Source organism: Pelodiscus sinensis, chromosome 31 (genome assembly GCF_049634645.1).
Source record: "Pelodiscus sinensis isolate JC-2024 chromosome 31, ASM4963464v1, whole genome shotgun sequence".
Taxonomy (NCBI): Eukaryota; Metazoa; Chordata; order Testudines; family Trionychidae; genus Pelodiscus; species Pelodiscus sinensis.
In genome coordinates, this window is record NC_134741.1 from 5,822,467 (window position 1) to 5,850,342 (window position 27,876).

Genomic DNA, 27,876 nt, shown 5'->3' on the forward strand with positions numbered 1-27,876 from the left:
GGAGCAGCAATAAGAGAACACCCTGTGTTTGTGCCTGTTTTTGAACCAAGAACATTTTGCATGTCAGGCAAATGTGATAAGCACTACACAAAAACACCCAACTGTTCTTCAGAGAATGGAACTTGTCTGACTGTTCTGTTCCTGGCTCTTTCCAACACCCTGCTCTGCCGGGGAGGGGAATGCACCTTGTGAACACTCCACCTCTTGTTCTCATGGACGCGACTAACCCGAGCTGCCAGCTCCTCATTTCCTCACCAGCCCCTTGAGATTTGTAGCTCAAAGCTGGAGTTGCTGTGGAAGGAGGTGAAGCTACAGAAGCTGACAGGGGACAATCAGCAGGCGGAGGGTTATTTTTTCTCCTCCCTAAGCTGATGTGGCTAGAACTGAGGAGAAGAAAATCCTCTTCCCTTCTCCTCAGAAGATGGAAATTGCAGTTGGTTCTCTCTCTGGTTCTACTAAAGCTGGACCCCAAGACTAGACTTTTTCTTTCTAAAAGCCTGGTGAAAACTGAGAGCCAATTGCTTGCAGACTGAGAATGTGAGTTAAAGAGGGGCATCACCCAGCATGGGGCTTGAACCCATGACCCTGAGATTAAGAGTCTCATGCTCTACGACTGAGCTAGCCAGGTTCTGTACAAGAAGTTTCCTAATATCCCATCACAGCATAACAGAAGCCAAGTGTTCTCCACTGCCTGACTTAAGGCTCGCTCTTGTCCCTAATGTGGGGTTCTGCTCTGTGAGGAGGTTTGAGCTCAAACCCCACTCCCAACACACCCACTTCTTTCCCCACAAGGAACGGCCCCATTTCCATCTCTCCAGGGACAGGAGAAGGGCTCTGGCCTATTCTCTGCAAAATGCTCAGCCTGTTTCACTTTCTGCAGGAACTAGTGGGATCCATGCGCCCTGTTCCCCAGTGAGAGGTGTGTGTCCTCTTCCCCCCTTTCCACAGACACAGCAGCCAGGGGGTTGTGCACCTGCAGTGGCCCCTTCCTACGTGGCCGGGAAGAAAGCAGCTTGGACTGACGGGCGAGTCTCACTTGTTGATCAGACTCCCAGGGCCTGAGCTCTGGGGCCAGCCCGGGGCAGGAGGGAGAGGGGGTGTGAAGAAATTCCAGGGGAGGGGGAAGAGGTGACCCAGTCCTCCCTCAATCAATTTTTTTTCTTTTTTGCTAAAACAAGTTTTGCTTCTATTTTTTTTTGGGGGGGGGGGGTGGCGTGAGGGTTTTCAAAAATCAAAAAGGGGGGGAGTGATGCTGAAAAGTTTGGGAACCACTGCAAGGGGACAACCCAGCAGGGTCTCAAAAGGAGTGCTCCAGGTGAGGTTTGAACTCACAACCTCAGCATGTCTTGTACAAGTACTGCCTTATAAGTACTGCACACTAACCCATTGCGCCACTGGAGCAGATATTTGAAGTGCTTCTTCAAAGTCCTTACAGTGACAATATCAAGACGCACAACGTGGAGTTGAAGTTTCTGCCTGTGCCCTTGTTCTTTCTTTTCACAGGCAGAGCCAGGGGGCTCCGCACATCCAGAGACCCCTCCCTCTTCCTCTCTGGTCTCTGAAATAACCCACCCTAGTGGAGCACAAAGCTGCTGGAGGCCAGAGCACTAGAGATGAGTTGCATGTGGGTTAGTGCTCCCTTTGCACGTGAGAGGTAGCAGGATTCACTCCCATCTTCTCCCACCTGCTCAATGGGGCTCAGGGGTTGGCCCCTTTCCTGCTGCCCCAACTCTCATTCCCACAATGCACTTTGTGCAGGGACCGATGGTCATGGTCAAGGCGTGTGGCTGGGAGCCAGGACCCTTCCCAAAGTATACAAGTCCCCCGCCCCCGTTCTGCTCACACTCTCTGGCTGCCTCCAGCATGGGCTGAGCTCAGGGGTCAGATGGGCGACCTGCCCTGCAGCTGTGATGGCATCAGGCACCTGACCACAAGTCTGCTCACGAAGCTCTAATGGGCCTCAGACAAGCAAAACCCCCCTTAGTGAACCTCAGGGCAAGGAAGCCGAAAAGCCTGGAGCACAAGGACCTCCCAGCAACCACCCCAGCCCGTCCCACTGAGATTTAAACTCAGAGTGGAGAATTCAGAGTCATTAGTGCTGCCCCTTACACCTGGGACCTAGACAGAAGGCCTGGGGTAGACACCTGGGACACTCAGTTCTCAGACTGGCCTCTGCACTCCTGGCTTCCCTCCAGCTGCTTCATCTCTCAGGACTCTCTGGCTACGTCTACACGGCACATTTATTTTGGAATAAGCTATTCTGGAACAGTTTATTTGAAATTAGCACGTCTACACTGCAGGGAAACCTCAAAATGAGTCCAAGGAGCTTCCCTAATGTAGACGTGCTACCTTGATTTAGAGCCCCAGGTTGAATAACTTAGAATGGCCCTGGGGAGGGGCTATTTTGAAACAGCAGAAGTAGTGCATGTACACAGGCCTCATTTTGAAATAGCTATTTCAGAATAGCCATTTTTCTGCGTACAGTGAGGTCTACAGAAGTTGGAATCAGCCTTCCGTTATTTCAGAGTTATTTCAAACTAACGGAATTGCTGTCTAGACTCTTGCATTGTTATTTGGAATAACGGCCATTGTTCCAAAAGAACTTTTCTGTGTGGACAGAACCTCTGTCCTGCCCCAATTCTGCTGCTTTCAGGAAAACTCTTTGTTAGGACCAGTCACAATCTAGGGTCAGTGAGGGTCCATCTCAGCTGAGATGTGTGTTACACAAAAGTCTCTTGTTCACTACCCACTTCTCAATACTGGCTGTAGACACTGTTCTCACATGGGGGTGTAGCTCAGTGGCAGAGTGTTTGACTGCAGATCAAGTGGTCCTTGGTTCAAATCCAAGTGCCCTCTGTGAGAGTGTTGATTCAATGAAGACATTCACCTTTCTTGGATTTCCATTGTATGTGAACTGTTTAAATCTGTGGTCACCAACAGGTTGATGGCAAGGCCTTGAGCAGTGGCTTGCAAGGTGTCCTGTCTGCCCTGCCCCCATTTCCCTCTCACCCCCAAGAAGCTCCACTACTTCCCTCCAGTGGAAATGGAGGCAGTGTGGGCTTCCTGGGGATGGAGAGAAATCCTACAGCTCTGTGCCACTTTGGGAGATTCCAGAAGTGCACTGGCTGCTCTGCTGGGTGTACTGCAGGGGGGAGCATGGGCTCCCTGCACTGCACAGGAGGGGGGAGTCAGCCCTGCAGGAGGCTTCCCTGGGTTGGGGGGTTGGCCCCAGGGCAGGCAGGCAGGCGCTGGTTTCCCTGGGGGGAGAATCCTGGGAGATGCAGGGGACTCTCTGGCTCCCCAGCTGCAGAGCTCTGTCCCCACAACATGTATCATTGTAAATGCTTCATTGTAGATGAAATAGCAGGAATAAAACAGACCATTTAATCCATTTATTTCATAGCTATAAACACGTGATTTTAATGGCCTGTTTGGCAGAATTTAAAAATAAACTGTCAGAGTGTGTCAGTGGGGGCTGGGGACAGCAAGTGACGGACAGGAGGAGACGAGAGGGGGCGGGGCTTTGAGGAAGGGGCGGGGCGTAGATCTTCGCCTGTTCGGGGTGGGGAGGCGGCAAAACCTCCCCACGTTGCCCCGCAGCGATTTATCTGCCCCGCCCCCATCTGACACGTCACCTGCTCCGCCCGCCTCCACCCGCCCACTTCACCTCAGCGCCTCCGAGTCCTCCTGCCCCGCCCCCCCGCGCGGCGCTGACCGGAAGCCGAACCAGGCGCGCGGCGAGTAACGGCCCCAACGGCTCCTTCAGAATTCGCGCCACAGAGTCAGACGCCCAGGCGGGCGGGGCAGGGAGCGGCGGGCGGGACGCACTGAAAACCCGGCCGGCGCGCGGCAGAAGAAGGGGGGAGGGGTCGGACCGCGCGTGCGCAGCGGGTCAGTGACTCCGGTCTGGGATCCGCGCCCGGGCTTAGCTCTGACCCGGAGCTACCTGGCCCCGCCCCCGCCTCGCGCGATTGGGCGCCCGGGCCGGGCGGCAGCAGCGAATGCAGGGGGCGGGGCCGGCACCGCGTGTCACGACGCGGGGGGTTCCGCACGTGCCGCGGAGCCGAAGCGGGGGCGCTGCTGCGAGTTCGGCCCGACGGGGCCTTTCCCCGGGGTGAGAGCGGGGCGGGGCCCAAAGCGGGTCACAGCCCGTGTCAGAAGGGGGCAGCTGGGGGGGGGGCACAGAGCCCCCTGGGGCCCATGGGCCTGAGCTTGTGGGGCCCGAGGGGAGGGGAACACGAGGGCCTGGAGCAGGGTCTGTGGCCGCTCTGGGTCCTGCCCGGGGGTGGGGGGGCCCTTATCTCCCCCATTCTCCACCCCACCTGGGGCAGTAGAACACCCTGCTGGGGGGGGCAGCCCTGACTTAGCTGCTGGGAGACATTTGTACCCAAATGGGTCCTGTCTCTGATGATCGTTAATGACGGGGCGAGTCACGTGCCTCAGCAGCACCCCAGTATTATTGGGGGCAAAGGGGAACAGAATTTGATTGTGAAACATGAGGGGTAAATGGGGGGGGATTAATCCCACTGCCCCTTCAGGGTCCCTCCCCAGTCCCAGCTCGCTGTAGGGGACACAGTCCTTCAGCTCCTGCCTACGCCTATAAACGGGAGCAGCGCCGGCTTCTGGGTGCCTTAAACGCTTGGCCCCGTAGCATCTGAGAGACTAGCAAAAAAAAGTCTGGAGAGCGTCATGAGCTTTTGTGGCACAACCCACTGCCTCAGATGGCAAACCTGGAGCAGTGGGCGGTGCCCATGAAAACTCGTTGGTTTTTAAGCTTCTTTTAGTTACAGACTAACACGGCTCCCACTGAGACTTTTAAACTGGCAAGGGAATTCTGTAACTGCCTGGGAATTTTCTTAAGTAGCTTGGTGCATTTCTGGGGTCTGACTTCTGTGGTGTTTTTTTCTTTCTTCATTTCCGTACAGCAAGTGTGATTGGCTCCCAGTTGTGCATCTTGCTTAGAGGGAAAAAAACCCCCAAACAGCTGGAACAGGCTACGCTGCTTCCTCCATTTGATCGGGAAACAAAACCAATCCTCAGGGACGGGTTGCAGAGAGGCCATGGCTGCCGGGGACCTGGCCAGGAGCTTCCAGGATGAGGCGACGTGTCCCATCTGCCTGGAATTTTTCACAGATCCGGTGTCTATTGAGTGTGGGCACAACTACTGCCGGGCCTGCCTCAGCCAGTGCTGGGGGGAGTCAGAGCCCAACTTCTCCTGCCCCCAGTGCAGAGTCACCATCCTGCAGAGACACTTGCGGCCCAACTACCAGCTGGGGAACCTGGTGGAGCTGGTGAAACGCCTGCAGCTCCCGGCAGGGCCAGCGCCCAAGGGGCAGCCAGGGTGCAAGAGACACCAGGAGGCCCTGAAGCTCTTCTGCCAGGAAGATCAAACCCCCATCTGTGTGGTGTGCGACAGGTCCCAGGAGCACCGCGCACACACGGTGGTGCCCATCGAGGAGACTGCTCAGGAGTACAAGGTAGGGACCAGGCTCTGCAGGGCGGGTCCTGGGGCTTGGTTCACACTGTGGCATTAGGGCGACATGGGCAGCTCACATCAACCTAATTATGTCAGTGCTGATGCTACAGCCAGGGCTCTCCCCAACGGGATATGGGATCTAGGGCAAGACCCTCCTCCCCTCCTGGATGGGATCTAGGGCAACCTCCCCTACCCCCCAGCTGCACCCTACCTCTGCTACCCTACCTCTGCACCCTACCTACCTCCCCCCAATCCCAATTCCTGCTCCACTCCATTGTCCCCTGACATGAACCAGGTGTCACTGGATGGCCTGATGTGGGGCAACAGTAGGGGTTGGCCCCCATTCCTGCACTTGGTGTGGTGGTGGGATCTGAAGTGGCCTAGCAGCCTGCTGTGCTCCGCCGCCCTTCTCCATGGTACGGGGAAGTGAAGTAACCTGGACCCGGGTCGCTCTGCTACCACAGCGAAGCTGGGCACCACCATCTGGAAGACGATGGTGCAGTAGAGTTGGAGCAGGGACTTCCTCGGCATCCTGGCTGGAGCAGCCTCTGTTCCTGGTGGGCCCAGGAGCTGGAGCCAGCAGTGAAGTCCCATGTAGTCTGGTTAACTGGTGAAGCGTTAGGTTAACTGGACGTTTGATGGGTTAGCACAGATTTTACAGCCCTCACTCGGCACGGTGCTGCGCTGGGCGAATGAATCACAGGCTGCCCAAGGGGGCGAGAATGCCGGGTTACCACAGCCCAGGAGCAGTTACAATTATAGGTCAGCTCCCCCAGACCCAGGGCTCCCTTGTCCCTCGCTGGTCTCCAGCCACATCACAGCCTCCTGCACAGGTAATGAGGCTGCTCTGGTGTGAGGCTTTTGCTGTGAGGGAGGCCCCCTGGGAGCCTGGGCGCACATGGGAGAGCAGAGTGGGGATCTGGTTCCAGGGCTGGGTCTGGGTCCGGGTCCGGGGCACGGTGCAGTGAGGTTCCTGCCCCAGCTCCTCTCACCCTCTAGCTGGAGGGATCATTCAGAGGCTCCCCAGCCATTTCCCCTCTAGCCCATGTGTAGGGACGTGGCACCTGCGCTAACATACCAGGGCGGAGTTGCCCTGAGTGGCTGCAGTAGGCAGAGCCCCTGCTCGGAGCTGGGCATCTCTGCTCCCAGGGTCCTTTTGGGGCTGGCAGAGCCGAGCGGCTGCCTCCTTCCAGGCCAGGTCCCTGCGTGTGCATACGGAAGGCCGGTGCGTACGGCACTCGCCGCCTGCCAGACAAGCAGATAACGGCTGTTTGTCGCCCTGGATGCCCTGCAGGAGAAACTCCAGGGAGCCCTGGGCCCGCTCAGGGAGCAGCTGGAGGAGGCCCTGGTGCTGAGAAGTGAAGAGGAGGAGAAAACCGCAGAGTGGCAGGTGGGTGTCTGGGTTAATCTCCCTGGCTACATCTACCCTTCAGGCTTTTTTTAGAAGAGCCTTTTTTTGGAAGAGATCTTCCAAGAAATTATCTTCTGAAAGAGAGCGTCTGCAAACAAAAGCACATCGAAAAAGTGATCTGCTTTTTCAAAAGAGAATGTCGAGACTGAATGGATGTTCTCTCGTGTCAGCTGTGATTGCTATGGGCGGAGTGGCCACCAGAGCTTTTTCCTCTTCTTCTGAAAGAACTCCCTCTTCCCCGTCCACACACGCCTTTTTGTGAAAGCTCTTTTGCAAAAAGGCTTCTTCCTCATAGAATGAGGATTACCAGTGCTGGAAAAAAAAACCTCTGTTCGTTCGATTTAATTTAGAAAGAATGCGATTGCAGCGTGGATGTAACTGGAAGTTTTTTGGAAAAATGGCTGTTTTTCAAAAAAAAATCTCTCTGCAGCGTAGACATAGTCTCTGAGCCCTTTCCCCAGCAGCGCTCCCCGGCATGAAGTAGCTGAAAGCTCCAGGATGAGGCTATGAACCTGTTCTGGTAAATCAAAACTAGCTGGGGTATGTCTGCACATGGTGCACTCAGCACCCCACAGCAGCGGGGACACCCCCTGAGCGAGCAGAGCTGGGGGCAGGTCAGAGCAAACCCAGGCAGAGCTCGGCCACTTCATAGCCTCTGCTGCCACATGGCCATCTCATCCCGGTCACCTTCTGCTGCTCCTGTTACTGTCCCAATGAGACATACAGAGGCAATAAGATAGAGAATACCTTATGGCATTTGTATAAAACCATGGGATGCCCACAGCTTGAATCCTGCATACAGATATGGTCGCCTCATCTCAAAAAAGATCTCTTGGCACTGGAAGAGGTTCAGAAAAGGGGCAACAAAGACGATGAGGGGTTTCAAGCAGGTCCCATATCGAGAGGTGAAAAAGACTGGGACTTTTGAGCTTAGAAAAGAGGAGACTAAGGGTGTGTCTAGACTACAGGGTTTTGTCGACAAAAGTGGACTTTTGTCGAATAAACTAAATCTGCGTTTACACTATCGCTGAGTTCTGTCGACATAACGTCGACAGAACTCAGCAGTTTTGTCGATGCTGGTAAACCTCATTTTACGAGGAATAACGCCTTTTGTCGACAGAGTTCTGTTGACAGAAGGCATTATTGCATCTAAACTGTCCTTTGCATCCACGCTGTTATGTTGACAAAGCAGCTTACTTTGTCGACAGAACTGAATGTAGTCTAGACAATCTTTGTTGACAGAAGCTTTGTCGACAGTATCTGTCGACAAAACTTCTGTCGACAAAAGCCTGTAGTCTAGACATAACCTATGGCGGGATATGATAGAGGTCTATAAAATCATGAGTGATGTGGAGAAAGTGAGTAAGGAATAGTTATTTACTTGTTCCCATAACGTAGGAACTTGGTGTCACCAAATAAATGAATAGGTTACAGGTTTAAAACAAACAAAAGGAAGTTTTTCTTCATGCAGCACACAGTTAACCTGTGGAACTCCTTGCCAGAGGATGCTGTGAAGAGCAGGACGTTAACAGGGTATAAAAAAGAACTAGATCGATTCATGGAGGTTAGGTCCATCAATGGCTGTTAGCCAGGATGGGTAGGAATGGTGTGTCTAGCCTCTGTCAGAGCTGGGAATGGGTGACGAGAGGGATCACTGGATGGTTCTCTGTTCTGTTGACTCCCTCTGGGGCACTTGGCATTGGCCCCTGTCGGCAGAGAGGCCATTAGGCTAGACGGAGTTTAGGTCTGGCCCAGCCTGGTTGTTCTTATGTCCCCAGGCTTGTCTATTGCTGGGAGATGAACCCAGGGGACAACACGTCCGTTCTGGTTCCCTTGCCTGTTACAGCAAGCTCCCCACTGAGGGTGTAGGGTGTGACAGGGACACTGGCTGGTCGCTGGGTACATGGGCCTGGGGAGCATGGTCGGGCTGGGTGAGGCCAAAGCCAGGCCTGGCAATGCTGCGAGGGCCTAACACCCATGTGAGCCCCAGGACGGCACCCACGGGGCTGTTGGCACCAGCCCTCGATGCTGAACATGCAGCCCTGGGAGCAGGTTGTCAAGAATGAGCATCGCCCACACCCTGCTGTGACAGGACCCCGGGGGGGCAGAGGAGAGAGTGTCCAGCCCTGTGCTCCCCCCCAGTACATCTCTCCTTTGCCTTGATTTCTTCCCTCCCCCCGTGCCCATCCCATGTCGCCTGCTATAACAGTCTGCAGCTTTACCTAGCACCCTGGACAACCTCCCCACAGGACTGGCCCTGTTCACTCTGAGCTAAAACCAGCCCTTTATGGTACATTTCCCAGACTTCACACTGACCTCACAGTCCCTGCTTCACGGGCAGAGGCCCTGTCTGTAACTCAGCACTGGCCTGTGGGTTCCTCTCTCCTTTCCTTTCTCCAGAGGAAAGTGCAGGCGAAGCGGGAGATGATTGTGGGTGAATTTAACAAGCTGCACATGCTGCTGAGGGAGGAGGAGCAGCTGCTTCTGCAGAGGCTGAGGGAGGAGGAGCGGGAGACTCTGCAGAGGCTCCAGGAAAATGTCACCAAACTCTCCCAGCAAAGCACCTCCCTGCAGCAGCTGATCGCAGAGATGGAGGGGAAGTGTCAGCAGCCGGTTGCTGAGCTGCTGAAGGTGAGACGGCGTCAAAACTCTGCCTCCAGCCAGAATTTCAGCTCGGATCCATGGGCCTGGAACCCAAGAGTTAGAGCAGGGGTGGGCAAAAGCGCCTCTGCGAGCTGGATTCAGCCTGCCAAATGGGTTGATCTGGCCCGCGGAGACTCTGCCGCTCCCCCAACCCCAGGCCATTTAGAGCCATGGGGTAAGGGGAGTGTGCAAAGTTTCCTCCACCCTGCGACAAGCACATGGCACTTCAAAGTGCCGTATGCTCGCACAGGGTGGGGGCAGGATGAAGGAAGCTTTGCGCAGCTCACCTGCCCCCTGGCCCTGATTGGCCTGGGGGCAGGGAAGCATGCGAAGCCTCCTCCTGCCCTGCAAGGAGCATATGGCACTTTGAAGTGCCGTGTGCTCCTTGCAGGGCAGGGGTGGAGCAGGAGGAGGCTTCACATGCTCCCTTCGCCCCCCATGCCAATCAGGGCCTGGGGGTGGGGGCGTGTGTGAAGCCTCTTCTCGCCCTGGCATGGGTGCCTAGTGGGAAGGGGAGGCAAAGGGTCTCACCCACCCCCAGACCAATTATGATCTGTGGGTGGGAAGCCCAGAAGCATCATTTCCCGGCCCTGCCCTTCCAGTTTAGGCCCTGTCCCTTCTGGGGCAGCCTGGGGACACTTCAAATATTTTTGAAGTGGGCCCCGGCCAAAAATTATTACCCATCCCGGACTTAGAGTAAACTTGTTCTGCGGGCTCCTGACCAACCATGTCGGGCCAAGGGCTCCTTCAGTTCCAGATGGTGCTGTTTGGGTGGGAGGGGAATTGTGGAGGTCCAGGGGCGCCCTGCGAGATTAAATGTTTGATGCAAAAATGATACTGGGCTAAGCCCATCCCTGCTGTGACTACAGAGCATTGGCCTCAACCAGTCGCTAAACACGGATATGGGGGCGGAGTCCCTAGGAGGAAGAAACATTTAACTAAATTCCCGTCCGACCTACAAACAATGAATCGAGTGTAAATGCAAAACGACGCAGGAGGTTTTGCCGCAGAACAGTGAAGCCTGGGAGGGTGAATCCATTCTCTAGATGAAAGGCTGCTGCCTGGCTGGGGAATTGCTTCGGCTTATGCCCCCGGTGTTCACACAAAGCATCGATTCTCTTTCTCCTTTCAGGACGTGAAAAGCACGTTGAGCAGGTGCGTGTCCCGTTTTCACTGCCCTCGTATTCCTGGTGGGGGCCCTGTGGCGATGCCAGTTCAGGGCAGCTGCTGATGTTGGGACGTTTGCTTCCTAGGAGTGAAAACATGAAACTCCAGGAACCCGAAGCCGTTTGCACCGACCTGCAGTGCAGGTATAAAATTTGTCTTGATATGAGGGAAGCTCTAAACAGATTTGCAGGTGAGTGGAGCCCCTGGGACATCGAGCTGTTTGGTGCGGGGGACTCTGGGCAGAGCCTGGGGCCCCAGGACACACGTGGACCCAGCTGGGAGCTGTGCAGTAGCTGGAGGTTGATGGGCTCAGTGCTGGGGAGTTTGCCTGCTGCTCCCACCCACCTGCTGGCACTTGCCAGAGATCTGACCTGGCCCCATCACCCTGACCCTCCCTGACCGGGTCAATGGGGCCATTGAGCAGGTGTTGGGAGGCCTGGCCTGGGCCAATGTGCTGGGGGCTGCCCAGACGGGTCATGGGGGCATGTCTGTGTCTCTCTCCAGGCGCATGGGAGGCTCTGCCCGGATGTGTAGCCGAACCTGCCGTGTCTGCAGAGCCTGGTGTGAGGGTCTCCAGGTTGTCTGCCCCAGGTCTGGGTGGAGGGAGCCAGGGGGAGGCTGGAGCATTCGCTAGCTGGGGACACCTGCACCCCTGGGGCTCTGGGCGGGGCTCTGTGGCCAGGTCCCACGCTGGGAGACGCTGGGGCAGCAGCAGAGGGTCTGTGCCACTCGCAGGGCCCAGGGGACACGTCGCTCTGGGCAGAGAGTTCAGGCGGGAGCTGAGTCTCCACTGGCAGCCGGGTCTGTGGGCTGAGATCAGGGCTGGGGGGGTTTTCCTGACCAGGGCACATTTCACAGCCGCTCTGGAGTGTCCCAGCTGGTGCCCTGAGCCCGGCCTGCCCATCACCACGCGGGGCTGGGGACAGTCCCTCCCTGCCGGTCACTGGGGCCTGGGCACCTCAGCTGCTCAGGCAGGTTTGCAGAGGGGCTGGGCAATCGAGTGCTAATAGTTTATTGGCAGAACAATTCGATTTGGGGTCCAGTGAAACTGCTCCCGGCCCCAGGCTGAGTTTGCTGGCCAGTGTCCATGGACAGAGCCAGGTGCCGCCGCTTCCCTTCCAGCCTGTAGCCCAGGGGCTGGGACCCAGCTGGGAGCCCCAGGTCCCATCCCTGTGTGGGGCAGGGCAGGGATGGGAATGTGGGTCCCCCCCCTCAGGTGGGGACTGGAACCGCTGGGCTCCGGGGGTCTGACGTGGGGTCCCTCAGTCTCTGCTGCTGCAGATGCTCCCTGGGTCTAAACACGGCCCTGGGCAGAGCGTGGGGGTGAGACTGGCTCTGTAGCATAGTGGGGCAGCCCCACCTGGGAGCCCAGAGTCCAGCCCCAGTGACCTGCAGTTACTGACCCATAACTCAGTGAGGGGAGGGGCACGGCCCCGGCACAGCAGTGTCTGAGGCCGTGGGAGCCGGGTTCCCTAGTGCAGCCACCTGGGTGTGAACTGGGACTGGCCCCTGTGCAGATTTTCCCAGGTGGAGGGGGCAGGAAGTGGGGAATTGCCTCTCTCCTTCCCACTGCCCTCATTGGCAACAGCCCATTGGCTTGCAATTGCACCCCCCTCCCATCCTCCACTGCCCTGCCCCTCCTAGCAGCCCTGGAGGAGGGGCTGGGCCGGAGAAGTGGAGACCTGTCCTTCCCCTACCCTTCCCTTCCTATGTCTCTCCTTACGCTCCATCCCTTGATCGCCCTGACACCTGCCCTTCCCCTTCCCCTCCCCACATCCTCCTGGTGCCTCCCCCATCCCTCACTGGCCTCCCAACGCCTGACCCCCCACCTCCTTCTCTGCACCCACCCCCTCACCGCCCTCTGCCCCGGTTCTCCTCATGCCCCTCTGCACCCTCACATGTGACTTGCATCGTGTCCCCCCCCCTTTTCACCCCGTCTGACCCGGCACCCACCCCTCCCTCGCCTCCCCCCTCCCTTTTGTCTGCCCCTCCCTTCCCCCTTCTGTCCCCTGGCACCTCCCCCCCCCCCCCCGCCCTCTGCTGCCGTCCCTTCCCTTGTCCCCTTCAACCTCCAGTAGCTGCTTCACACCTGGCCCCTTGTTGGCCCTGGTGCCTGTCCCACTCCAGGCTGCACCCCTGTGCCCTGGCACCTGCCCCTCCTCCTGCCCCTTGTGCCCGCTAGTCCCTGGCATCTGCCCCACCTAGGCCTCATAATGAGCCCTTCCCTCACCACCACCACCACCACCACGCCTGCCCCTTGCCTCACACTCCCTCCCCCTTCCACCTTCCCCTTAGTTCTGCCCCTCCCCTCCCCTCCCCTCTGCCTCCCGACACCTGCACCCCTCCTCCGCAAACCACTGGTGCCAGCCCCTTTGTGCTCCCCGCCCCTGGGCCCACCTCTCCCCGCTGCTTGCCCCATGTAAGTCCCTGCCCTTGGCCCCTTTTGAGCCCCCTGATATTTGCCCCTTCCCCTCCCTCCCTCCTCCTCTAGCCCATTGGCGCCCTACACTCCCCTCTGGATCCTGCCCCTCCCCTCCCCTTCTCCTAACCTCTGGGTCCTGCCCCTCCACTCACCTTTCCTCTGCCCCCCTTGAGCTCTCCCTTCTCCACACACAACTCTCTGCCCCCCTGTGCTCCCCTGTTCACTTGTCCCCACTCTGCCTCCTGGTGCCTGCCCCTCTGCTCTCTGCCCTGCTTGTCTCTGACCCTCTGCTCAGCCCTTCCCCCGGGACTGCTCCTTCCCTTGCCCATCTCAGTTCTCCTGGCACCCGCCCTGCATGCCCCTCCCCCCTTGATAACCTCCTCTCCTTGCTGCCCTTTTGCCCTCTGGGGTCTGCCTCCCATCCCCCTCACCTCTCTCTTTCCCCTTGTCACCTGCACCATCGCCCACCCCCTCCTTGCCCCTGGGGCCACATGAGGCCTGGAGAATGTGGGCAGGTGAGGAGAACGTGAGTCAGGAAGTGTCATTTCCCCTTCACTGCACACAGGGGCCAGGGGCACCCAGTGACGTGACCAGGCAGCGAGACTGACCCACACAAAGGCAGCGTTTCCTCAGGCAGCGCAGTCGGCCGGTGGGACTCTGCCGGGGGTGGGGTGAACGCCACAATTACAACATGGCTCAGAAAGGGCAAGATCCGTTCACGGAGGGTTGCTCCGTCACTGGCTCTGAGCCAGGATGGGCAGGGATGCGCCAGCCTGCTCTGTGTGCTGGACGCTGGGAGTGGGCGACAGGGCAGGGATCACTAGACGATTCCCTCCTCTGCTCATTCCCTCTGGCTGCTCCAGGCGCTGCAGTGGCAGGAGGCAGGACACTGGGCAGAGGGACCAGAGGTCTGACCCAATATGGCTGATTTTGCATAAATATAAATTATAATAATAACAACACAGAAACTCCCCCAGATACTGGCCTGTCGCGCTAGCGATGTCGTGACACAATGACCTTGGCAATTAATGGATTTTAAAAGTGTTGGCCTCCTAGGAAACATATTTTTCTACCAGGTTCCCAGGCACAAAGCAGGCACTAGAGTGAAGTCACTGAAATAGTCCCACAGACCCATGTTCTGGCTGCTGCTGTTTCTAAGCCACCGTTCCTCTACTGCTCCGTCCCCAGTGGCCCGGCCCCGGCACCTCCTACTGCTCCCCTCCCCGTGCCCTCGGCCCATCCCTCCAGGTCCCACCAGCTCTGAGTGGGGAACCTTGCAGCTAGAGCAGGCTGGGCTGCGCTCCCCGCCCAGCCCCGCACACTGTCCCCAGCAGGGCTTAGCCGTCACTGAACCAAGCCAAAGGCTCCGTCTGGCCCAGGCAGCTCTGTCTGCACGGGAGAGAGGGTCCCCCCTGGGCCACCCACCCTCTCCTCACCAGCACCTGGCAGCCCCAGCCCTGCTCCCCAGTGCAGGGCATGTGGGGTGGCCAGAGCTTAACGTGTCACTGGAGAGGGGCCGGGCACCAGCACTTTTGTTATTTTCCCAACTGATGGGCTGAGCCGAGAGGTGCCAGAGGGGGGCCAATTGATTCTGTATCTTAAAAAAACCCTCAAAAAGCGACGAGTGGTCCTATAGCACCTGAGCAACCAACAACAAATCTAGTCATCTCTCTGTTAGTCTGGAGGGCGCTGCAGGAATTTGTGAGCCCAGAGGTGCCAGGGGTGGGAACAGACGATCCCAGAGGGGTCGGAGCTGAGCCCTGGGCAAGCCCTAGCACAGATTTGGTGCTGAGGGTCCCCTCCCCCAGGCAGGCCCAGCCCAGCTCTGCTGCTGCCCGTCACTCAGACACTCAAAGGGTCCCAACATTTCCTGACCCCACATGGCACCTCAGTGGTTTGTGCCCAGCCCCAGGCAGAACGGATCCCGGGCAGCCCAGCTCTGTGGGCCAGGCCCCAGGCAGGGCAGGCGTGTCCCTGGCAATACAGGCTGGGCCTGGCATCATCCCAACCTGGCTCCTCACGAGCTGCTGGGGGGGGGGGGCCTCCCTCAGACCCTGTTTACACACTAGTGGGTTGGCCAGGGCAGCTGGACCAGCCCCACCGGCACAGACAGCTGCCAGGAGCGTTCGTCCGGGCCCTGCTGTCACAGCCGCCCTGAGCTCTCGGGAGAGTCAGGAGCTGCGCAGCGGATTAGCAGAGCCCACAGCCTGTGTGTGTCCTGGGTGCACCTCAGTGCACGTTATAAAATGTATTCCGCACACGGCTAGGAACAGTTGGAGGGAGCACTGGTGCACACCCCCTCTGGGGATCCTAGGGAAATCCTGGCTGGAAGCTGCCCCTCCCTTCACCCCCCTCTGTCCTCATGGTGCCTGTTCCTATTGCCCCCATTGCCCCCCTTCTGCCCCTCTCATCTGCCCCTCCCCTTCCCTCTCATGGCATCAACCTGTCCCCTCCCCCCAGCCCCACTGACACCTTCCCACCCCTCCCCCACTCCTCCTGCGCTTTCCCTTCACTGTCTCCCCCTTGACCCCTGTTAGCCCTGGTGCCTGCCCCTACCCCATTGCTGCCTGCTCCTCCTCTGCCCCCTGCCTTTAACCCCTCCCCTGGTACCTCTCTAGCCCCCTGGCACCCACCCTTCCCACCCACTGAGAATAAAACCTTCCTTCCCCCCCATCTGCCCTGGTGCCTTCCCCATCCCTGTACCCCGGCATTTGTCTCTCCCCCACTTTGCCCCTTCTTGCTTCCCCTTTCTCCTCCTGCCCTGCCCCCTCCCCTCAGCACAAGCCCCTTTCCTCTCCCCCACCCCCACCCTGCTACCTGCCCCCTCCTCTCACATTTCCTCCACCTTCCCCTTAGTTCTCCCTGCCCCTCTCCCTCTGCCCCCCTGACCCTGCATCCCTCATCCCCCTCTAGCCCCTGGTACAAGCCCCTCTGCTCCTTTGCCTTCCTGAGACCCCTCTCTGCCTTCACCTCCTTCCAACCCATTGGGGATCAAACCTTCCCTCTCCCCCCACCATCTGCCCTGGTGCCTTCCCCATCCCTGTCCTCTGGCATCTGTCTCTCCCCCACTCTGCCCCTTGGTGTCTTTCCCTTTCTCCTCCTGCCCTGCCCCCTCCCCTCAGCACAAGCCCCTTTCCTTTCCCCTCCCCACCCCACCCTGTACCTGCCCCCTCCCCTCTCACCCCTCCCACCTTCCCCTTAGTTCTCCCCTACCCCTGCCCTCTGCCCCCCATAACCTGGGCCCCTCATTCCCCTGTAACCCCTGGTGCCAGCTCCTCTGGTCACTGCTCCTCTGCCTCCCTGAGGCCCCTCTCTGCCTCTGTCAAAATCACAGAACTGGCAGGGACCTCTAGAGTCAGCAAGTCCAGTCCCCTGACCTCCCGGCAGGACCAAGCACCATCCAGACCATCCCTGACAGGTGTGTGTCCAACCTGCTCTTCAATATCTCCAGGGATGGAGACTCCACAACCCCCTCAGGCAACTTATTCCAGTGTCTCACCCCCGACAGGCAGAAAGTTTTTCCTGATGTCCAACATCAACCTCCCTTGCTGCAGTTTGAGCCCCTTGCTGCTTGTCCTGTCCTCAGAGGACAAGGAGAACAATTTCCCCCTCCTCCCTGTGACACCCTTATAGGTTCTTGAAAACTGCTGCCAAGTCCCCTCTCGGTCTTCTCCTTTCCAAACTAAACAAGCCCAATTCCTTCAGCCTCCCCTCCTAGCTCATGGTCTCTAGGCCTTTCATGGTTCTTGTTGCTCTTCTCTGGACCCTCCAATTACTCCACCTCTCTCCTGAAATGTGGGGCCCAGAACTGGACACAGGACTCCAGCTGAGGCCTGATCAGCGCAGGGCAGAGCGGGGGATGACTCCTCATGTCTTGCTCACAGCGCTCCTGGGAATCTGCCTCCCTGGTGCCTGCCCTTCCCTTTGCCCATCGGCCTGCCTGGTGTCTCTTCCCTGGGCCCCCCTTTGGGTCCTGTGGTGTAGGTCCCTCCCCATCTCTGCCGCACTGGTGCCCACATCTCCTCCCCCCTCTGCCTCCCTAGGGCCTGCCCTTCCCCGCACCCCTCTGTCTGCCCCTCTGCTCCCTTCTTCCCCCTCTGCCCCCTGGTGTCCACCCCTCCCTCTGCCCTCCTTGCATCTGCCCCTCCACCCAGCCCCCCTGGGGACTGCCCCTTCCCTCACCCCTCTGTCCCCTTGTGCCTGCTCCTCTTGCCCCACATTGGCCCTATGGTGGCTCCCTCCCCCTCTCTCCCATCATCTGCCCCTCCCCTTTCCTCTCCCAGCATTACCCTGCCCCTCCCCCCACTGACAGCTTGCCACCCCTGCCCCGCTCCTCCTGCCCTTTTCCCGCTCTGTGTCTCCTCACTGGCAGAGGGGCCCTGACTCCCTTCAGACAATAACGCCTCCCCCCCCGCACAGCAATTAACGGGGGGACAGCTTAATTTCCCGTTGACTCCAGGGACCCACCCCTGGCCCTGACTCTGTGACTCTTTCCCCAGTGGACGTGACGCTGGATCCAGACACGGCAAATCCCTACCTCGTCCTGTCTGAGGGGCGGAAACGTGTGAGACACGGAAACAGGCGCCAGGCTCTGCCCAACAACCCTGAGAGATTTGATAAAGGCCCCAATGTGCTGGGCGCCGAGGGGTTCGCGGGTGGGCGGTGTTACTGGGAGGTGGAGGTGGGAGACAAGACAGGCTGGGACCTGGGGGTCTGCAGGGAATCTGTGAGCAGGAAGGGGACAGTCGCACTCACAACCAAACAAGGATACTGGGCTATGAGTCTGAGGAATGGGGATAAATACACAGTCTCCACCTCCCCCTCGACTCCCCTCCCCGTGAGTGCCAGGCCCAGCCGGGTGGGGGTTTTCCTGGACTATGAGGCGCGCGAGGTCTCGTTTTACAATGTGACTGACAGGTCCCATCTCTTCACCTGCACCTTCTCCGGGATGCTCCGTCCTTTCTTCAGTCCCTGTGTCAACACTGGGGGCGCCAACGCGGGTCCCCTGACCATCTGCCCAGTGCCGGCCCAGTCCGGAGAGAATCTCAGTCCCTGACAGTGACCCCCCCGGCACCGACTGGCCCCTGCCAGCGCTGTGGCTCTTCCTCCAGGGGCAGGGCTGGTCACTGCAGGTACCTGGACGTTTAGTACCAACCGGTCACTGCCCCTTTCCCTTTGCAACTGGAGCCTCCAGTGGGAAACCGGACACCTGGCAGCCCAGCCCAGGCCAGGTGAATGGGACCTTCTGGCTGGAAAGAACCCAGGCTGCCTTTTCCCTCTGCCCCGGGTTTGCTCCATCCCAGCACAGGGTGAAACTGGAACAAAACACGGCCAGACAGCGGGTGGGGTTTTCTCCCCTCACCCTGCCCCATCCCCTGCCCGAGATGAGGGGGGAGGGGACTTTCACTCCTGGCAGAGTTTTCTACTTCTGTGAAATCTCAGTGTCAAATATGAAAGAAAAAGTGTCTTCTAATTTAGAAACTTGTTATTGTAACAAGGTGTCAGCACAAGAACCTTTTCTTTTACAGTTCACCAGCTTTTTATTAAAAATCTATTTTTAGAAATGCAATTTTTGACCTTTTTCTTCCCTTACATCTATATCGATGTTTGACTTATTTACAGGGCATTGTGTGTATGTCAGCTGCAGCACTTCAAGCAATCCAAAACATATCTGCGAATGCAATTCATTATGGCATTGTCAGACTGTTCAGTGACAATGTCCATGTGTCATAACCAGTGCAGCCACACACGTGCAGCTGCTCCCTCACTCTCTTGCCCTGATCATCTCTCTCTAGAAAGCAGGGCTCATACACCCCATACTGCGCTGCACCTTCGAACATTCATAGGTGAAAAAAACCATAGAATGAATTAACCAATCTCATTAGATTCACGTGATTTTATAATATTCTTTGAATTTCTGGCTGCATTATCTCCTGCGATTTTCAACTGTCTAGCTACAGATCTCTGGTAATCAAGATATGGCCCCTCCCTGCCTGCTCTTGCATCAATTAACACCGCTCTGTCCTCACCCTGACATCCTGCCTTCCTCTCCATAGAAATCTCTGCTGCAACGTCGTCTTTAGTTTATTTTTCTATAGAAATATTCGCAGCCAGTGTGCATTGATTTCAATGCAGTGTTGGGCTTTTCATGTCCTTGGTTATAAAGACACAACAAATGCAGTTTGGTAAAGAAATAGAGAAGGGATTCTTTTACCGAGTCACAAGAAATTAACTTAATTGTATTAAAGATGCTGGCACATAATGACTCCTAACATGGAGTGTGGTGAAGTTTGCTTTATTCCCAGCCACAAATCAATGGAAAAGATCACAGTTTTGTTTGTCATACATTTAGGGGATGTCTGCACAGCAGCGTTATTTCAGAATAACTGACTTTATTTCGAAATAACAACATGCGCATTGCAACAGCGAGCTGTTACTTCGAAGTAATGTCGAGCGGGGGGGCCGTGTCTCTTGTGGCGGTGGTTTGCTAGGCCAGTGTGGACACCCCGGGCGTTAAAGGGGTGGGATCCTATAATCTGTGCAATCATGGGCTAGGGTAGATGTGGCAGAGCTGGTATTGCAAAGGCCACAAAGAGATTTGCGTGTCCTCGGAACACGTATCCTGCACTCGAAGGGATTCTCTACCCTGGCTGAGGGACAGCGCTGAAAAGTGCCGGGCAGCGTTCCCTCTAAGGTGTGCACCTGCACAGCCGCGCACAAAAAATTCTCCATCCACCTCCCTCCCTCCTCCACAGAGGTGAGTGGCGCATGCTCTCGCGGGCGGGGGCTGCTGTGGCCCTCGTGGTGGGGGGTAGGGGGAAATGGGGGTGCCTGGTCCAGAGACTGAGGCCTACATTGAGGTCACATGGTGGCAACCTGATCCGGCCATGTGGTGAAGGGGCCAGGGCCTGCTCTGGCAGCTGGGGCTTGCTGGGGGGCTAGTGCCTGCTGCGTGGTGGGGAGGTTTGCTCTGGTGGGGAGCCAGGGGCTGCTGCATGGCGGGGGGCTGGGGCCTGCTCTGATGGGGGCCCAGAGCATACCACATGGTGGGGGTGGGAGGTGTTTCTCAGGCAGGGAGCCAGGACATGCTGCATGGTGAGTGGGCTACTCGGGTGGGGCGGGGGAAACCAGGGTCTGCCACAGGGCGGGGGAGCTACTCAGGTGGGGAGCCAGGGCCTGCTGTGTGGTGAGGGCTACTCTGGGGGGCGGGGGAGCCAGGGCCTGCTGTGGCCACATAGTGAGGGAAGGGGGGGGGGGGGAGCCAGGGCCCACTCTGGCAGCCAGGGCCCTGGTCCAGTGGCTGGAGGCCTGTGCTGAGGCCACAGGTTGTGGGGCACAGGGCCGGCTTTAGGAAGTGCGGGGCCCAATTCGAATAGTTTTGGCAGGGCCCCACCACCCAGAATTTTTTGTAGAGCAAAAAAAAAAAGGACACTTAAACCACAACCACACCCAAATATCACATCAGAAGTAGATCTGATCAAAATGTATATCAATATAGTTGAACATTTTCAAAAAAAAAATGCCATCCTTTATGATGCAAAATTTTACACAAAATTAAATCAGTTGCCTTAAGTATAGGTCAAATATTTTCAATTGCAAACTCTCCAATCTTTTCAATAAAGTTTAAAGTTTGATTTTTAAAAAGTTACCGAGAGCATTGCAGTTTTCTGTTACATTGATTTACCTTTTAAATAGCAAAAATGGAGTCTGTTAAGAAAGTGTCAGTTCTGTGGTCAAATTCCAGCCCTTAGTTATTTCAGCACCAATGATTTCACTAGATAATATGGTACCTCACTGCCTCCTTTGCACTGCCCTTTAACACATATTGCCTGCATGTTGAGACCAAGGTCAGTCTACACAAGATTTTATCAATGATTTTTGCTCAAGCGATCACTGAGACAAGACAAGGACTCTCAATTGATTCTAGTCAGCTCTGCCTTTAAACACGGTGGCTGCGTCTAGACTGGCATGATTTTGCGGAAATGCTTTTAACGGAAAAGTTTTTCCTTTAAAAGTATTTCCGCAAAAAAGCGTCTAGATTGGCACGGGTGCCTTTGCGCAAAAAGTGCTTTTGCGCAAAAGCATCCGTGGCCAGTCTAGACGCGATTTTGCGCAAGAAATCCCCGATCACCATTTTGCAAATTGGGACTTTCTTACGCAAAAAATTCCTTCCCTGTCTACACTGGCCCTCTTGCGCAAGTATTATTTAAATCGCCGCTTCATTTTCCTATGTCGGGTAGCCTAACCTACATGCCTCTGATGACAGAGGCATGTAGTCTAGACGTACCCTGGCACAAGAGCATCTTCCACAACAATGGGGGCTCATTAGATATGCAAATGAGGTTCACCCGCTCTGTTGCCCACTTGCCACTGCTCCTATCGGCTGCCCGCCAGCCACTCCCTCCAGCCACCCCATCCATGCTGCTGTGGGTGCCAGTGTCTCACCACACTGTGAAATCAGACCAGAGACGGACACTGTCAGTAAACACTCATATCAGAAACGCTCCTGTGAATGCTGGGCCCACCAGAGCCATGTGCCGCTGCCATCTGCCTGCACCATGGACATCTTCCCATTGCAGAGAGCACACCGAGCCAGACTTTGACTAGACACCCCTCTCTGGGCACCCAGGGGCTACATCTACGCTGCAGGCTTCTTGCTCAAGAACGACCGTTCTTGCGCAAAAACTTGAGGAGCATCTACACTGAATGCACGTTCTTGTGCAAGTAAATTTACGGAAAAACGTAGGAAAAGAGGGCTTCTTGCGCAAAAGTTATTCCTCTTCCCATGAGGAATAATCTCTTGTGCAAGAGCTCTTGCACAAGAAGGTAGTATGAATGGGCAACAGGGTTTTTTTGTGCAAGAAACCCCTATGGTTAAAATGGCCATCAGAGCTTTCTTGCACAAGAGAGTGTGCACACTGCCACGGACATTCTTGTGCAAAAGCACATGGCACTGTGGGCATGCTCTTGCACAGGACGTTTTGCACAAGAACTTCTACACAAAACAGTTCTTGTGTAAGAAGTCTGCAGGGTAGATGTAGCCAAGGGGTGTTTGGGTTTGTTACCAGCACTGAGCTTTGTATAACAGCCCAGGGAACATAGTGAAAAGCCAAAACCTTCCAGCCCTGGGTGTCCCTGGCCAGTCACTGACTGGCACAAAGGTTCCTGGCAATGCTGGCTTTGGGTAATTGGTAACAAATCCCAGCAGCTCAGATGAGGTGGCCGAGTGGTTAAGGCGATGGACTGCTAATCCATTGTGCTCTGCACGCATGGGTTCGAATCCCATTCTCATAGGATGTTTGCAGCCCTTCCTCTTGCTTCTCCCAGATCTCTCTTCAGTTCAGTGCCAGCCCCTCCTGTAACCCTGCCTGCCCCAGCCCCTCCCACTGCAGCCTGGGGAAAGGGGAAATCTCCACAGAGACACTCCCAGCTGGGACCCTCAATCCCTTCTGCCCTCAAGGGGAAACCTCACAAAGGAGATTCCAGGCAGCCAGGCCATGGGGGTCTCTGAGATGCCCCAGCCCTGCAGCCTGTCCCACCTGGCTGTTGCCATGGCCCCTCTGTGAGGTCACTGCCTCCCAACCAATGAGCTGAGGTGCTGCAAAAGTTCCTTGTGATGTCACTGCTGCCTTGCAGGCTCATGTCCTGCCCCTGGCCAGACCTTTGGCATGTGTGAGCTGCTCTTCCTCTGCCCCCATCACTCAGGGCTGGTTCTGGGGCTCCCACAGGGAACATCAGAGGCTGCTCAGGGGGCCACATTGCTAGGCCAGGGGCCCTCCTGTGGGGCTGTGAGTGTTGCTGTCCCTGCTGTACAGACACGGCCATAGAGCCTCAGGAGGCTGCAGCGGTGGGAGACACTTCCCTGGTTTCGGGAGGGAGATGAGCTGTCAAGGCCCATGACTTGGAGCCAGCTGCCAAGTCAAAAGCTGATTTTCAGAGGGGTGTGATCAGCTCTTCCTGTGTATCTGGCTTCTTCAAAGGGGCTTCATTAGGAGCTAAAAGTTGAAGAAGGGCCATTTAGAAGGGTGAATTTCTTTCCCTGGAAGTCTTTGCTGTGTGCCACAGTGACCTAATGGACAAGGCACTGGCCTCCTAAATCAGGGATTGTGGGTTCTAGTCCCACCTGGGGTGATAGTTTCCTTTCATTAACAAGGATTTTGCGTTTCTCTGAAATAGTTGGCAAGGATGCTCTGCAGTTACTGTCTCCTTCTCTGCAGAAGCTATCCAGACCCCTCACTAGCTAATGCTGGTGTTAGCTGCGGATCTGGTTGCTGAAACCCCAGGTATTCAAAGTCAGAATGAAGGGGCACATTTTACTCTAGAAGGCCCAGGAGTGACAGCCAGAGGGAGGTGGCTATAGCAGAGCAGGGTCTGTCTGGAGACAAAGAGGAGTCTGAGGATGAGAAGGCCCATGAGAGGTAGAGACTCCAGAGCAGTGGGGTGGGTAGGGGGCTAGTTATTTGGTCTGGCAAAAGGACAGAAAAACCCCAGGCCCTGAGCATGGTGCGGGCAAGGCCCATGGGGCAGTTTGCCTGGTAGGGTTCGGGGCCTAGAGAAGCTGTGAAGCTCTGTGAGTGGATAAGGTCCCTGGCTGAGCTGCACCACCAACCTTGTGTGCGACTCAAACTGTCCCACGTCCCCTTTTGTGTGTCTGTTGCGCTTCCAGCTTCTTTCCTCAGGCACGTTCATCCGGCAAAGACCCCCCCCCAGCGATCTTGTATCTTCCTTTGTGCAGCTCAGCCGCAGACACAGCCAGGGCTGGAAGGAAATTGCTGCACTTTGGGAGTCAAAGGTGTTGTCTGGGACCACAGAGCAGTTTTACCCAACAGCTTGAGGGGGGCACCATGGCTTAGCTTGCTCCTTCTAAACACAAGAGCTTGGGTTCAACTCCCAGTGGTGCCTTGTTGCTTCCTTTGCTCACATTTTCCCAGGTCCTTCTGGGACACAGAAGAGGCCTCCCCTGGCCACTCATGGAACTGCTGGGCTGTCTCAGAGCCTGAAAGGGGCTGTGGCTGCTGCTGACAGGGAAGAAGCTGGGTGGTAAGATGCTGATAGCAAGAGATTCCAGCTGCCTCTTTGCCCTGGGTCTCAGTGCACCATGCCAGCCAGCAGCCATCTTGACCAAATGTCAAACCAGCTGGACTAGCCAGCCCACGTCACAGTGAGTCGCTAGTGGCCCTGTCAGAGAAGAGCCATTGGCAGCTGCAGAGACAGCCCTTCAGCTGCCGGACATGCCTTTCTAAAAGGGCTATTTGTGAGCTGTGTTTGGGTTGGCTGGCTAGTAAAGTTGGTTAGTGCATGAAGTTAGTAATACCAAGGTCTTGGGTTCAAGCCCTGTGCTGGCCACAGATATGTTTGTTGTGGTGACTGTTTGCTCCCTCCTTTAGCTGCCTGCTATGGACAGGGAAACAGAAATAGGCACAAGATTGTGAGCTTTTCAGGAAATAGGCCAGAAAACTGGTAAGAGGAGGCTCCAGCCTGCACAGACCCAGGGGCTAAAAGGGCCTTGGCCTGGCTGGCTTTCCCCAATAGCAGGGAAACTCTTCTCTTCCCTCTATTGTGGGGCCACCTTTGGGCCTGCTGGCTCAGCTGTTTAGAGCTTGATGTTAATAATGCCCAGGTTACGGGTACAAGCCCCATGCAGACCCCACAACAGCCAAATTAGTTTTGTTTGAGCTGCTCCCCATGAAAAGCCGTGAAAGGGAGCCTTTGGCTGTGGGACCCACTTGTGCCTGTTGCTCAGGGTTAAATAAGATCTCCCCCAGGAGGTCGCCTGTTCCCTTTCCACCTTGCATTGGCTGGGAATCAAATCAAGCAAGGGGCAGCAAACGCCAGGCACTGTCATCGTCTGGGCCACAGATACAGGCGCTCTTGGAGCTGTGGTCCCAGGAGGAGTCTCTGCAGGCCCTGCAGTCCATGCGGAGGAATGCCGACATTTTTGGCCAAATGGCCAATGGTCTAGCAAAGAAAGGTCACCTGCCTCCTACCCCCGCATCCTACCAAGTCAGAGCCAAGGTCAAGGAATTGCCGCAGGGGTATGTGAGGTAGGAACCGCATTACTGTGCATGCTCTCGGAGAGGATGAAGAGCGGTGAGAGGCAGCCCGCAGCTGCAGAACCCATTTGTGCCTGTTTTTTCAGGGTTCAAATAAAAGCTCAGCAAGGAGCTTTGATGCTCCCTCTTTACATTGCATTGGCTGGGAATCAAACCCAGGTCAACTGCTTGGAAGGCAGCTATGCTCACCACTATACCACCAATGCCTGCCTGCAAAGTTTCTGGGAAAATCCTACATCTGCCATGAGGCTAGCCAGAGGCGAGAGGGTGTCTGTGTTGTTTGGGTAAAGCAGAACTTCTTGGCTATTAGGCAAAGACCAGAAGTGGATGCCTCGTTATGGGTCCCTGGGTTCTAGGGAAACTCTCAGCTCCTGCAGCCTCTGCCCCTTGCCCAGCTCCCCATGGCTCAGCCCTACCGTTGGGGGCTGCCCTGCTCCAGTGTGTGATAGGAGTTGAGTGAGAGGATGGAGCGTCTGGGCCTCCCCCAAAGGTCCATCCATGAAGGGCAGAAATGCTGGGGATATGATTTGGGTCACTCCTCCAGAGGCGCACAGGCCCCCCACCCTGTGTTGGGAGCAAAGGGTCTAGAGAAGTATTGGGAGTTCCTGGTCTTCCCGCTTCAGGATGACAATCTGCTCCTGCAGGCACCAGTGCTGCCAGGTGCTAAGTTCCCAACACTGGGCTGAAAAGTACAACCACTGTCAGGTGTACTCAGTGGTAGTGTTTGAGTGCCGATTGTAGAGGTCTTGGTTCAATCTCAAGTGCCCCCTGAAAAAGTTGATTATCCTAAGTGAAACATTTGCACCTCCAGGTGTGTCAGTCATGGATTTCTATTGTACAGGGATTCTTAAAATGGCAGCAAACCCCTCGTGTATTCTTGTGCCAATACACGTAAACCAGGCAGACGGGTCCCTCAGCTGAAACCAGTTCAAACCTGCTGCGTGTCTGGTTTCTATTCCCATCAACTGAGCAAGGCTGAGATCTGAATGCCCATTGGCTGTTCTGTACAGAAGAACAAGAACCACGTCCAGCTGGAGAGGAATTGCCGTGATCAATCTTCTGGAACTTGATTCAGCCAGTCTAACTAAGACTCACTAAATCAAACCCAGAGGGCACCCACCAGCATCCTGCACTTCTGCTCTTTGCTCCCTTTGGCTTCCTGCTGTGGGGACAAGGCAAAGTTCAACTGAAGGAAGCCGACTCCAGGTACAGATGGAGGGATGGTAGGAAAAGCAGACACATTGGTCAGGCACCGCTGGTTTCATGCACACTTAGCCTCACCTACAGCTGGGCGGCAGTTTGCAGTGAGCTGAAAAGAAACTGGCTGTCTGAACCAAGGCTCAGGATATTTCTGGGTCCAGATGTGCAAACAGCTGGCAGTCAAGCTTGTTACCCATGTTAGGGGTGTGACCAAAACACAGGCCTCAGTGTGAGCAAGATTCAACCCTGCACAGGGAAAAACTTTTGGATTTTTAAGCCAACTCCTTAACCACTTGGCCATCATTACTGTAAGAGACCATTCTCCTGTACTTATATGTGAACAAAAAATTTGTGACTTGCTCGTTGGCCAATTCGGATTGCTACAGGACAAAGGAATTCTCCCTTAATTCTGTGCCCTCAGGAAGGGACCAACCCAAGGAGGCCAGGCCCCCACCTGGGGTCTCCAACCCAAACTGTGAGACCCAAGGGCTTACAATCCAGACGATTAGTGTTTACTGCACTTTTCCCTTCCCCCAGCAATTCTAAATCTCAAGGCCAACTCCACAGTCCCAGTGGCTGGGGGAGATGTGCATGTTAGAGCCTCTGCCCACTGAGCTGTAGCCTTCTGTGCCCAGGGAGCCAGACACCACCAGGGCTGGAGGGAAATGGGGATTGGCTGCACTTTGGGAGTCAAAGGTGTTGTCTGGGACCATAGAATAGAACAGTTTTAGTAAGTGGCCTCAAGAGGGCACCATGGCTTAGCTGGCTAAAGCACCTGCTTTGTAAACAGGCGATCCTGGGTTCAACTCCCAGTGGTGCCTTGCTGTGGCCTTTGCTCACATTTTCCTATGTCCTTCTGGGACACAGAAGAGGCCTCCCCTGGCCACCCATGGAACTGCTGGTTCAGGGTGGCTGGTTAGGGAGAAGGAAACCAGAAACCTGGAGCGGGTGCAGAGATGACTAGCACTGGCCAGGCAGGGCTCTGACTCCCACTGTAAGTCCCTGGGTACCACAAATGGGCCAGTGAGTCCTTCTCCATGGTGGTCCCAGTGTTCTGAGTGCGAGAGACGTGTCTGTAACTCCCTGCTGGGAGCGTGGGCCCTGCCCTGCCTGGTGGGGAAGGGGCTCTAACACTCTAGCATCGGGGTCGTCCAGCCCATCAGACAGATTTAAACCAGGCCGGTCGGAGCCTCCTGCGCTCGCCAAGGGGGATTCTGCACTTGCTGCCTTGGGAGCCAGGGTCACATTGCAGAGCTCCCCCAGGGATGTCCCATGGCACCACCAGCCCAGCCCCAGCTGCTCTCCCTGCCCTCAGCAACGTGGCTGCATTTTATCCTTCCCCTTCAGTGACAACTGCCCATTCCCCACCAGCCCCAGACCTGTGGGACCCGCTCCCTTCCCCACGAGCAGTGAGCGCCAGTGTGGCTCCCTGCTGAGGCTGCAGCTGTGGGAACAAGCCCCTGGCTTTGTGATGGAGACGAGATGTCAATGTGTTGAGTTTCAT

The 27,876-nt window shown here is 56.2% G+C and overlaps 1 protein-coding gene and 6 non-coding genes across 8 annotated transcripts; 4 read left to right on the forward strand and 3 right to left on the reverse strand.

Moving 5' to 3' along the window:
- Positions 1 to 556: 556 nt before the first annotated feature.
- TRNAK-CUU (transfer RNA lysine (anticodon CUU)) lies at positions 557 to 628 on the reverse strand. Its single transcript has one exon. It is a non-coding gene; the product is annotated as a tRNA-Lys (tRNA).
- A 679-nt stretch (positions 629 to 1,307) lies between these two features.
- On the reverse strand, positions 1,308 to 1,401 carry TRNAI-UAU (transfer RNA isoleucine (anticodon UAU)). Its single transcript has 2 exons — positions 1,364 to 1,401; positions 1,308 to 1,343 (listed from the first exon to the last, which is right to left on the reverse strand). It is a non-coding gene; the product is annotated as a tRNA-Ile (tRNA).
- A 1,383-nt stretch (positions 1,402 to 2,784) lies between these two features.
- TRNAC-GCA (transfer RNA cysteine (anticodon GCA)) lies at positions 2,785 to 2,856 on the forward strand. The gene has a single exon. It is a non-coding gene; the product is annotated as a tRNA-Cys (tRNA).
- A 792-nt stretch (positions 2,857 to 3,648) lies between these two features.
- Positions 3,649 to 18,697, forward strand: LOC142821629 (E3 ubiquitin-protein ligase TRIM11-like). 2 transcript variants are annotated; one of them, XM_075913192.1, is made up of 7 exons: positions 3,649 to 3,891; positions 4,926 to 5,477; positions 6,771 to 6,866; positions 9,288 to 9,518; positions 10,663 to 10,685; positions 10,784 to 10,887; positions 17,619 to 18,697. In XM_075913192.1, exons 2-7 carry the CDS (start codon positions 5,061 to 5,063, stop codon positions 18,173 to 18,175), a joined length of 1,428 nt encoding a protein of 475 aa, XP_075769307.1. In that variant the 5' UTR covers positions 3,649 to 3,891; positions 4,926 to 5,060; the 3' UTR covers positions 18,176 to 18,697. The 2 variants fall into 2 exon arrangements, with proteins under 2 accessions (XP_075769307.1, XP_075769306.1); XM_075913191.1 differs by lacking the exon at positions 3,649 to 3,891 and adding an exon at positions 3,898 to 4,114.
- A 3,634-nt stretch (positions 18,698 to 22,331) lies between these two features.
- TRNAS-GCU (transfer RNA serine (anticodon GCU)) lies at positions 22,332 to 22,413 on the forward strand. The gene has a single exon. It is a non-coding gene; the product is annotated as a tRNA-Ser (tRNA).
- A 2,893-nt stretch (positions 22,414 to 25,306) lies between these two features.
- On the reverse strand, positions 25,307 to 25,378 carry TRNAG-UCC (transfer RNA glycine (anticodon UCC)). Its single transcript has one exon. It is a non-coding gene; the product is annotated as a tRNA-Gly (tRNA).
- Positions 25,379 to 27,119: 1,741 nt separating this feature from the next.
- On the forward strand, positions 27,120 to 27,193 carry TRNAT-UGU (transfer RNA threonine (anticodon UGU)). The gene has a single exon. It is a non-coding gene; the product is annotated as a tRNA-Thr (tRNA).
- The last annotated feature ends 683 nt before the right edge of the window (positions 27,194 to 27,876 follow it).

Excerpts from the sequence above, each read along its gene's own strand:
- LOC142821629 (XM_075913192.1), top strand. The coding sequence starts at position 5,061 with ATGGCTGCCGGGGACCTGGCCAGGAGCTTCCAGGATGAGGCGACGTGT. Across the intron at positions 6,867-9,287 it reads AGAAAACCGCAGAGTGGCAG|AGGAAAGTGCAGGCGAAGCG; the intron begins GTGGGTGTCTGG and ends TCCTTTCTCCAG. Across the intron at positions 10,686-10,783 it reads GTGAAAAGCACGTTGAGCAG|GAGTGAAAACATGAAACTCC; the intron begins GTGCGTGTCCCG and ends TTTGCTTCCTAG.